This window comes from Salmo trutta, chromosome 39, assembly GCF_901001165.1.
Source record: "Salmo trutta chromosome 39, fSalTru1.1, whole genome shotgun sequence".
NCBI classification, from domain to species: Eukaryota; Metazoa; Chordata; class Actinopteri; order Salmoniformes; family Salmonidae; genus Salmo; species Salmo trutta.
In genome coordinates, this window is record NC_042995.1 from 3,635,757 (window position 1) to 3,647,164 (window position 11,408).

The window sequence follows — 11,408 nt, forward strand, 5'->3', positions numbered from 1 at the left end:
ATGAGGAATGAGATTAAAAAATAAAAACAACCAGATAATTGCTTTAACATTTATTGCAATTATAAGTGCTTTGATATGGGTTGCGTTTGGGCCTCAAAAATTGTACAGCATAAATATTTTATGTCTTGAACAGTAATCTAGTTTAGATTGTTTTGTAGGTTAGTTGTTGCATTTTACAATCAATGCAACAAACAGCAAACGTGTGTTCAAGTGTTACTCTACTTGCACTGCACAAGCAATGCAGTTAGGTTGAGGCAATATTTAAATATTGTGAATATGAATATTTTGCGTCCATTTGATTATAAAATTCACTATGAGAAATAAACTCGTTTGAGTTTAGAAAGCAAGGTGCACATTTTCCCTTTTCCATTCTAATAAAGCGTAGATATTTGATTTAGATTAGTATTTACATGTCAGAATGATCTATAACAAGTACCTATAGAATTATAAAGGTCACCCCACTTCTGAGACTAAAAAGACCACAAGTGATGTTCTAAGAAATCCCCATTGACTAGCGGCAGCATGTGTAGCAAGTGTGCAATTTTAATTTATTAGCTGAAGAAACATATTAACATTGGATTGAGTTTCTTTCATACTGTAAGTGTGACACTGTCTTTGATTGGTTAAGAGTCACTGCTTCTGTAACCATTTGACTTTGACTCTTGTTGTGCCCTCCAAGCTGCTACGATGTCATCGTCCTGCATTTCTGCCTCAGCCCGAGCCCGAGACCTCTGCCTAAGCTGGCTGAGGAATCTGTCGACATCTTCTTCCTCCTCCTTTTCTTCCTTCCTTTCTATCCTCCCCTCCGTCTCCCCTCCACTCTCATATTGTGAGTGTTGAGTAAACTTCCTCTTCGATGTATAACTCTCCTCTTCTTCCTCGTCTTCCTCAGTGGTTGCGAAGGATCTTCTAGCCCTGTAGCTGCTGGAATCCACGCCGTTGGAAGACAATTTGCCAAGTACACGTGACTCTGTGTCTGCCTGGAATCTGGAGCGATATCTGGATGCGACTTCATACTCCTCCTCTTCTTCTTCCTCCTCAGATGAGTCCCTCCGGCCTCCGAAGTTATACACGGAGGCAGATGGCCCTGGATCAGTCTCGTCTTCTGCACTATAGGATGCTGGTTTCCTCGAAGGAGGCATGACGTTGGTTAGCCATTCATCAACACTGGTTTTCTTTTCTTTCTCCAGAGCGGTGGAGAGATTTAGGCAGCCCGAAAGGCCATAGCTTCGCGTAGGTGCTTTCTTTTTCTCTGGTGCAGGTGGGAGAGACGTCTTTATCTTTCCCGTTAAATAGTCATCCTCCTTCTCTTCCTCCTCTTCACCCTTGTCCTTGGGCTTCTTCTTCTTGTAGAGTGTGCTGCGCTTGTTATCTTCGGCGATCTTCTTCACCCCGTAGCAGGCCATCTTGTTCCTCATCTCCGACTGCATCTGCTTGTCCATGGAGTCCAGCTTCTGTAGGTTGACCTGGTCCGCAAAAAGGCTGTAGAGGGGCACGCTGGTGGTGGTGATCTTGCTCCTGCGGGAGCCCAGATCGGAGACGCTGGAGAGATTACTGGTAGAAGAAGCAGCACTTCTACCGGAGAGCACAGACTCGGCCCTGTCAGCACTGACACCGTGATGAGCCAGCGAGCTCGAATAGGACGCTCCACTCAGCATAGAAGCCTTGTCATTGTCCAAGCCACGTCTTGCTGGCCCTACCACACTAGATGCCCCACCGAAACTTAGCACCGATCCAGCCTGGGACGGGGGGAGGCTCATCTCACGCTCCTTCTGGATGAGGGTCTCGGACACCACATTGGCGATCCAGTTTTGAATGCTGGACAGGTCGACCATGGGCTCCCCACCAGGTCCCTGCATTGTGGGCACAGGGATCATGGGGACTTGGGGAATGCCCTGCGGAATTCCTGAGCCCATGGAGGCCTGAGATCTGGTGCTGCGAGCTTGGGATACAGAAGACCTGCCACTCAGCATGGACATGTTGTCATCATTGGCAACACTTCCGGCTTGTGAGCCGCCAGGCTGGGCGAAGAAGGCAGAGAGCGGCAGGGTGCTTCCGCTCATGGAGCTCTCCTTCTCCCAGCCGCACATGGACTGACTCTCCTCCAGCGTCTTCCGCGAGCGCTCCAGGAGCTCCTCCCGCCTCTGTCTCCTCTTGGCTGTGGCCGAGTCCTCGCCGCGGCTCATCTCCACAATGTCATCTTTTGTTGCCTTGTTGTCCTCTCCAAGCCGCTTCGCCTGTTTCATCTTCCAGGTCTGGTAGGCTGTGAGGTTGACGTCCTCCAGTGCCTGAGTGTGGGCCTCAGCATTGCCCTCTCCCTGCTCCCCACTGCCCCATATACCCCCGGCTCTTTTCTCCCCATCCCTCCCTTCATCGTTCTTATTCCAGCCAAACTGGATCCTCTTCACCCTCCAGCGCTCCAGGGGAGTTAGGTTCTCCTTGTTCCTCTTGCAGAAGTTGTACATGGAGCTGGTGTCCGAGAGCACACTCTCCACGTCGTCCTCGATTGTCTGCTTCTTATTTTCTGTCCCCTCCATCGCTGTGCTCTCACTGTTATTGTCGTCGTCCTTCTTGCGGTAGCGCGCCGCCGCCTGCTCCTCAATCTCCTTCAGACGCTGCTTCCACAGGTCAGAGTAGCTGCTGCAACTGGCCGTGGACACTGTCTCTGAAGGGGAGCGCCGCGGGCGCCACTTCAGGCGCTCTTTCATGGCCTGGACGTCCTCGCTGGTCACGCTCTCCAGGTCTTCTGGTGCCCCAGGACCCTGCATGCCCCCCAGGAGAGACTCCTCGTCCCCAGCCTCGCTCATCAGCTGTTGCTCCCACCACTCCTCGCTCTGGTACTTCTCGTTCCTCCTCTGCCACTCGCGGATCATGCTCATGCCATCTTCATCCCCATCCTCTGCATCCTCTCCACCGTCGCCAGGGTCTTTTCCAGGCAGGGCCAGGCCCTCTGTCGTCTCTGCCCGTTCCAGGCCCATCCGCTGCCCTCCAAAAACCCCATCCCTGAGGGCGGCGGCTGCGGCAGACGAGGCCACGCTACTCATCACGCTTTGGCTGTCCTCCTCCTCCTCCATCATGATGGAGTGGGCCTTCACGCCCATCATGCTCTCTTCGTCGTCAAACAGTTGGGCGCGGGTGTGGGCGTCGATGACGGAGCACTGGCTGAGGGTGTCGTCATCATCGTCATCACGCTCCTCTAGTAGCGTCTCGTTGAGCTGACGCAGCTGCTTTAGGAAGCCCTCGTTGGGGTTGATGGGTCGCTTCTTCCTCAGAGTGGTCAGTGCCTCCATGATGGTCATGTGTTGGAAAATCATGAGGTAGGCGGCCACCAGCACAGCGGAGCGGCTCTCGCCCATCATAGAGGACACCAGGACCTTACCTGCAGGAGAAGAAGACAAAAACACACTTCCCATTGGTTACCCTTGACATAAGAAATAAATATTTTTCAGGGTTTATATATAGTTAATTAAAGATACATTTGCAACATAAGGGATGAGCAAATGACAATACTGATTTCATGAATCTGAAAGCATTAGGTACCAGTTTGATGATAACAGCTGTAGCTGTAGGAGGCTAATACATTTTATGTGCAGGTAGAGCCAGCATGATGTCTGCTCTGCAATGACACTCTATAACCACCAGAGGGCTGTATTCCCTTCCAGTTGTGACTGTGTCACTCCTAAGCACTGTACCCCACCAGTTATAAACTCTGAAATCATAACCCATGATATGATAACCCCCAAGGTGCCAGGTTTGAAATGTGATACGTTGCCTAGTCCCTCCCTGTAGCGGAAAGGAGCGCGAGGCCCCGCAGACCTAAACCAATGACATGAATACTAGTCACTACTGCTTGACATTTAACCTGATTCTTAACAGCTATGTGTTTAATTAACTCAGAAGAGGTCAGTGGATCTAATCTATTTGGGGTTTAATTAGAGTTGAGGCGGAGGGGGGTAAAAAGCTTTAGAAGATGATTCACCCGCCTAAACAGAGTCCAGATATAGCTAGGCTATCCCTGTCCATTGGCTCTGAGTGACCTCCCTAAAATAAAACTGACAGCCACCCCTGGTTATGATGAGTAATTAGGAGTAGTCTATAGATTAGTCTAGAATCTAGATGGAACTCCAAGCAGTCTCTGGATTGGTCTAGAGATGGAATTCCAAGCCTCATCATCACTGAGTCCAGTTAAACCAAGTAAAACAATCCAGAGATTGGTTCTACTATGTCCAGGTCAGCCCAGACTCAACGTAAATGGAAATGGGAGAAAAACATGAGATCATACAAGAAGACGTTCATATCGTATCCATTAAATATCCTGGTAATAGCTCTCCCTCGCTGTCTGATAGGCTAGGTGGAAGTTTCACCATATTACTTTCATCAATCAAATCCTGGTAGATCTACAAATGCATAGGGCGTAGGGTCTAAGGCGGGTCCATTAAGAATTGGGCCTTGATCCACCAATAAGAACACACAAAAGAACCCTGACTCACCCTTGTGTGTCAACAGGGCCTCATCCAGGAACTCAGCGCAGGTTCTGAAGTGAGGGGAGATGTCAGACTCTGCAAAGTCATCTACCTCGATACCCATGTAGCCGATGTTCATGCCAGCGTAGAAGGCCTCCCCGGTGTAGACCCCGGTACCGTGGGCAGCGTTCAGGATGTGGGTGATGCCCATGCGCTTCAGACGAGCTTTATTGACAGCCACGGATCTGCAAAACAGAGGAAGGAACAAGCAACGCTGTTGTTGTTGTGGTCATATAGTCACGGTTATGAAATGGCTGGTAAGGACATGGAGTATCCATGACAAGTACACTGACCCGAAACAGACTGCAATACACAGGCCTCTTTTACAAAGTATTATATACTACTGGATGGTTCGAGGGATGAATGCTGACTGGCTGACAGCCGTGGTATATCAGACCGTATAACACGGGTACGACAAAACATGTCTTTTTACTGCTCTAATTATACGTTGATAACCAGTTTATAATAGCAATAAGGTTCCTCGGGAATTTGTGGTATATAGCCAATATACCACGGCTAAGGGCTGTATCCAGGCACTCTGCGTTGTGTCGTGCATAAGAACTGCCCCTACCCATGGTATATTGACCATATACCACACCCACTCGGGCCTTGTTGCTTAATTATACCATAGGAGGTGAACAGCTATCTATCTGTCATTCTATTGACACTCAGTGAAGTAGTCTATGGTGAAAGTGAGGTGGGGGTAAATCTAGCTGGCATGATGTTCCATGAGCTATGCATATAATACTGTATTTTGAAGGGCAGAGCATGTGTGTGTGTGTGTGTGTGTGCTTGTGTGTGATGGGTGTGTGGGGATATGTAATGCACACAGTAACTTCCACGGCACAGTGTGTGACTCACTTCTCAGCGATGAATATGTTGTTCCACACCTCGTCCACGGGGTTGTTGGGGGCCTCCAGGCGGTCCTGTACCATGGCCCGCTGGATGTCCATCACACAGGGGGTGTTGTAGGGGCTGCGGTCATCGATCATGTCCTTCACCCGGTTGTACAGGTCCTCCACCATCAGCTGTTCCGCTGTCTCCAACATGCTGTCTGGGGTACTCTCTGCCCTGATACCCCGTTGTGGGAGCTCTGAGGAAAGGAAAGAGCAGACTATTCAGATACACACACACACACACATACACACACACACACACACACACACACACACACACACACACACACACACACACACACACACACACACACCCTACTGCCTAATCCACAATATTACATAATTCATTGCATCTAAACGTGTAAGTAGGCTACAGACAGTGGCTAGATTGAAGGAAATAACTTTGTGCTGCAAAAATCCCCACCCTCTGTGTCAGTCTTCACAAACCATACCGGGAGTATGTCACATTTTCAGACAGCATCCGTTAAGGATAGACAGCTGCTGCAGGGACACACTGTTAGAAAGCAAAATAACCTATTCAAAGTTAGCTAGGAGCATAATTGTGGTGTGTGGGCGAACGCAGTACCCCAATCAGACAGTCTAGCTATGTACAATGGCTTGGACGTCTCTAGCTGGATATTGCCATAATGAACACATTGTATTCTCAGGTAAAAGATAGAGGTGATTATTCTAACGCTACAGTATAATCAAATCAAACTTTATTTGTCACATGCGCCAAATACAACAAGTGTAGACCTTACCGTGAAATGCTTACTTACAAGCCCTTAAAACCTCATAAGGATCCGCCCCTTTTTATTTTTTTTGCCTAAAATGACATACCCAAATCTAACTGCCTGTAGCTGAGGCCCTGAAGCAAGGATAGGCATATTCTTGATATCATTTGAAAGGAAACATTTTGAAGTTTGTGGAAATGTGAAAGGAATGTAGGAGAATATAACACATTAGATCTGGTAATGCAAGAGAAAGGCCATAATGTATTATTCCAGCACAGGTGCAATTTAGATTTTGGCCACTAGATGACAGCAGTGTATGTGCAAAGTTTTAGACTGATCCAATGAATCATTGCACTTCTGTTCAAATGTTGTATGAAAACTGCCCAAATGTGCCTACTTTGTTTATTAATAACTTTTCAAGTTCAAAACTGTGCACTCTCCTCAAACAATAGCATGGTATTCTTTCACTGCAATAGCTACTGTAAATTGGACAGTGCAGTTAGATTAACAAGAATTTAAGCTTTCTGCCAATATCCTGAGAAATGTTCTTGTTACTTACAACCTCATGCTAATCGCATTAGCCTACGTTAGCTCACACGTCCCCGTGTGGGACCCACCAATCCAACAGTGCAGTTCAAGAAGAGTTAAGAAAATATTTACCAAATAAACTAAAGTAAAAATGTTTTTTAAAGTAACACAATAAAATAACAATAACGAGGCTATATACAGGGGGTACCAAGTCAGTGTGTGGGGGTACAGGTTATTTGAGGTAATTTGTACATGTAGGTAGGGGTGAAGTGACTATGCATAGATAATAAACCGCGAGTAGCAGCAGTATACAAAACAAATGGAGGGTGGGGGGGTGTCAATGTAAATAGTCCGGTGGCCATTTGATTAATTGTTCAGCAGTCTTATGGCTTGGGGATAGAAGCTATTAAGACTTGGCGCTCCGGTACCGCTTGCCGTGCGGTAGCAGAGAAAACAGTCTATGACTTGGGTGACTGGAGTCTCTGACAATTTTATGGGCTTTCCTCTGACACCGCCTATTATATAGGTCCAGGATAATAGAGCATTGCAGTGCACGCTGTATGTATTCAAGGTCTCTCTGGAGTGTCTTGGATAGATTATTGAACCTTGTATGTAATATAAGTATCTTTATCATGCCGAAGAGAAGTAGCTTTGTCCGTGACATTGTGTAATGCAATGCAACCAAAATTGGCCTTCGGGGACAATACAGTTCTATTGAATTGAATGGGGACAAACCACAGAGCTAAACTGCTTTATCTCTATGGAACAAATAAAATATGTACTGGAGCCAAACACTCCCATAGTGCTTGGCACCAGTACAGTATTTTTTTAAACTAGGCAAGTCAGTTAAGAGCAAATTCTTATTTACAATGACAGCCTACCAGGGAACAGTGGGATATTTTTACCTTGTCAGCTCTGGGATTCGATCCAGCAACCTTTCAGTTACTGGCCCAACGCTCTAACCAACCACTAGGCTACCACTAGGCTACCTGCTGCCCCAAGGTACTCTCTGTATAAGGTGAACCTGCAAACATGACTAGGGTTGGCTGTTTTTCCCCGGCTTTCTTTGTGGTTCCACCCTTCAACTTTCTTTAACCTTTCGAGAGCTTGGGACTATTGGTTCTATCTGTATTTTAGTCAGCATTTAGTTATTGACATAACCTTGTTCTGTTCAACGTTCTCTACCTATACAGTAGTCTAAATACCTCAATTCATGTTAAGTTAAAAAGAATACAAGATAAAAGTAGTTGACACCATTCAAACCAATGAGGGTTCAGAACTTTAAAGCCAATTATCTCAGAATCATCTTTTTCCAGATAGAACTTTACAGTCCCAAGCGCTCGCTTTGTCGACAGCCATGCTTCTCTAGGTGAACAGCATTTATAAAATTGTATTCTGCCAATATGAAAGCTTTCATTTAGATATTTTAAATCATAATGTTCAGATCCACTCACGAAGCCACAAAAACAGCATGTGAGTTATGTGTGGTTGGTGGAAAGAATCTGTGTCTCACCCTCGTTGATGATTTGTTTGGCAGCTATAGCTGAGGACAGGTGAATGGGCTCCATATAGATGCTCTCGGCATCTGACCCTGATATCATGGAGAATCTGGACTCAGAGATCACGGAGAAACTGCAAAAAGTATAGAGACATAGTCATAACCATATAAATATAATTACTATGGAGTACTGAGCAGATCGGGGGGGTGCAAATATATGTAATGTCAAATACTGGAGGTGTGATTGATTTAGCCTGACCAGTGACATGCAGGGTGGGTGGAGTTGGCACTTTTGGGACTATTAAACAGCTTGGAAAATTCCAGAAAAATGATGTCATGGCTTTAGAAGCTTCTGATAGGCTTTTGAGTCATTGGGAGGTGTACCTGTGGATGTCTTTCAAGGCCTACCTTCAAACTCAGTGCCTCTTTGCTTGACATCATGGGAAAATCAAAAGAAATCCGCCAAGACCTCAGAAAAAAATTGTAGACCTCCACAAGTCTGGTTCACCCTTGAGAGGAATTTCCAAACGCCTGAAGGTACCACGTTCATCTGTACAAACAATAGTACGCAAGTATAAACACCATGGGACCACGCAGCCGTCATACTGCTCAGGAAGGAGACGCGTTCTGTCTCCTAGAGATGAACGTACTTTGGTGGGATAAGTGCAAATATATCCCAGAACAACAGCAAAGGACCTTGTGAAGATGCTGGAGGAAACAGGTACAAAAATATCTATATCCACAGTAAAACAAATCCGATATCGACATAACCTGAAAGGCCGCTCAGCAAGGAAGAAACCACTGCTCCAAAACCGCCTTAAAAAAGCCAGACTACGGTTTGCAACTGCACATGGGGACAAAGATCGTACTTTTTGGAGAAATGTCCTCTGGTCTGATGAAACAAAAATAGAACTGTTTGGCCATAATGACCATCGTTAAGTTTGGAGGAAAAAGGGGGAGGCTTGCAAGGCAAAGAACACCATCCCAACCGTGAAGAACGGGGGTGGCAGCATCATGTTGAGGGGGTGCTTTGCTGCAGGAGGGACTGGCGCACTTCACAAAATAGATGGCGTCATGAGGAAGGAAATTTATGTGGATATATTGAAGCAACATCTCAAGACATCAGTCAGGAAGTTAAAGCTTGGTCGCAAATGGGTCTTCCAAATGGACAATGACCCCAAGTATACTTCCAAAGTTGTGGTAAAATGGCTTAAGGACAACAAAGTCAAGGTATTGGAGTAGCCATCACAAAGCCCTGACCTCAATCCTATAGAAAATTTGTGGGCAGAACTGAAAAAGCGTGTGCGAGCAAGGAGGCCTACAAACCTGACTCAGTTACACCAGCTCTGTCAGGAGGAATGGGCCAAAATTCACCCAACTTATTGTGGGGCGCTTGTGGAAGGCTACCCGAAACATTTGACCCAAGTTAAACAATTGAAAGGCAATGCTACCAAATACTAATTGAGTGTATGTAAACTTCTGACCCACGGGGAATGTGATGAAAGAAATAAAAGCTGAAATAAATAATTCTCTCTACTATTATTCTTACATTTCACATTCTTCAAATAAAGTGTTGATCCTAACTGACCTAAGAGAGGGAATTTTTACTAGGATTAAATGTCAGAAATTGTGAATAACTGAGTTTAAATGTTTTTGGTTAAGGTGTATGTTAACTTCCGACTTCAACTGTATGTATTTGACCCAGGTCTAGTGTGCATCATAGTCAGTGTGTGACAGTAGTAATCAGTTCTTGTGAGCACTTCTGATGAAAGACGTTCTATATGCTATAAAATTGACATGGCTATACTCTCTACAAATTGACCAAATTGTGCTTGGAAGCTGAATTGAAGTTGAACAATACATTTATTTCACACACTATTAGAGCCCTGGGTGGGTCATTTCCCATTACAGAACTACAAGAACAGTGGGTCTCCACGTACGCCTACCTGCTGGGGGAGGGACAGCGGAGATACTGGGACTGAATAGATTTGACCTTAGTCGCCTCCTTTTCACTCTCTCCATCAGGCACGGTCTGATCGCCCTCGCTCGGTGACGCCATGGCAACGCAATCCTTCCTTTCTTGTCTTCAAGGATGTGGGAAACAGAAATTCCTCTGTTGATTCACAGAGGAAATTCATTAGTGAAACAAGCTCAGATTAGAATTCAAGGAATGTACTAATGGACCAAACACAAACTATTGCAGACACAAATACACACAGAATATGGTTGATATTTACTGTGTTTTCACTGGATTCCCAAACACAATTATGTGTGTTATGAAAGCAGACATTACTCTTTAAAAAAAAATACAGTTCTTGATCCCGGAAAGATGTTCCAGGAAATCTGAATGTCTCTGCCATTACCATAACATTAAGTGCTAACCTTAACTCATAAGAAGTGCATCATTCTAACATATTGCTATTTCTTCACAGCCACATAAACATCTAAGACACACAGCCTCCATTTGTGGATCATGACAGACTAGAGAGATGAAAAGGCCTGTTTCAACTGTTCATCACATAAGCCCAGTAAATATGATGAGGTACGTATGCTTCATCACGCTTAACCCTTCTGATAGTCAACAGGTAGTCACTCACTGTCACAACTGAAAAACTGCAATAATCTGAGATTATACTGAAAGCATGAATGTGTGTATGTGTTGTGTGTGTGTGTGTGTATGTCAGCCTGAGTATTTATTTTTAGCAACAAGGACAGCTGCACAGAGCCTTCAGGCCCAGTGGTGTGACAGAGCAGTGAAAAGAGGGTGAAGACACCACAGTTCTGTGGTAACCACCCCTCCCCCCACAAAGGTGTACCAAACCTCGACCCCTAACCCCAGACGTTGTCTCTTACCTGAGCTGGTTTTAGCTGTGGTCCGCCTTTCACTGTCAGGACGTTGGGACTGTGGGATTGTAGGGGTCCGAGCGAGGAACCTATACCTAACTTATACGAGAGTCCCCAACCCTATCTGCCGCCCCCTCCCCCACCATTACCCCTCTATGGGCACTCCCCCTGACACCTTACACCCCTGTGACATCACCACAGCTTCTCTCAGAGGAACATTATTAACCCTGTGAGCCTGGGGTCCAGCCAAGTCCAGATACAAAGGTGCAGCAATTGGTTACACACACACACAGACACACAAATATCTGTTTATTTAGATGAACAATGGATGCACGTCCGATTAGTCTTATAAACCTGTTATTATTTGTCTGTGTATGTGTGCATG

At 45.8% G+C, this 11,408-nt stretch overlaps 1 protein-coding gene across 1 annotated transcript; it reads right to left on the reverse strand.

Moving 5' to 3' along the window:
* Positions 1-38: 38 nt before the first annotated feature.
* LOC115179487 (inactive dual specificity phosphatase 27) lies at positions 39-11,175 on the reverse strand. The gene is made up of 6 exons (XM_029741033.1): positions 11,033-11,175; positions 10,126-10,292; positions 8,195-8,313; positions 5,385-5,616; positions 4,491-4,708; positions 39-3,379 (listed from the first exon to the last, which is right to left on the reverse strand). Exons 2-6 carry the CDS (start codon positions 10,236-10,238, stop codon positions 624-626), a joined length of 3,438 nt encoding a protein of 1,145 aa, XP_029596893.1. The 5' UTR covers positions 10,239-10,292; positions 11,033-11,175; the 3' UTR covers positions 39-623.
* Positions 11,176-11,408: the final 233 nt, after the last annotated feature.

What these genes read in the sequence shown, in the direction of transcription:
- LOC115179487 (XM_029741033.1), bottom strand. Translation starts at nt 10,238, where the DNA reads ATGGCGTCACCGAGCGAGGGCGATCAGACCGTGCCTGATGGAGAGAGT. An exon ending in CGCTGTCCCTCCCCCAGCAG is followed by an intron (nt 8,314 to 10,125) that starts GTAGGCGTACGT and finishes TACTTTTTGCAG; the next exon opens with TTTCTCCGTGATCTCTGAGT. An exon ending in GGCCCTGTTGACACACAAGG is followed by an intron (nt 3,380 to 4,490) that starts GTGAGTCAGGGT and finishes CTTCTCCTGCAG; the next exon opens with GTAAGGTCCTGGTGTCCTCT.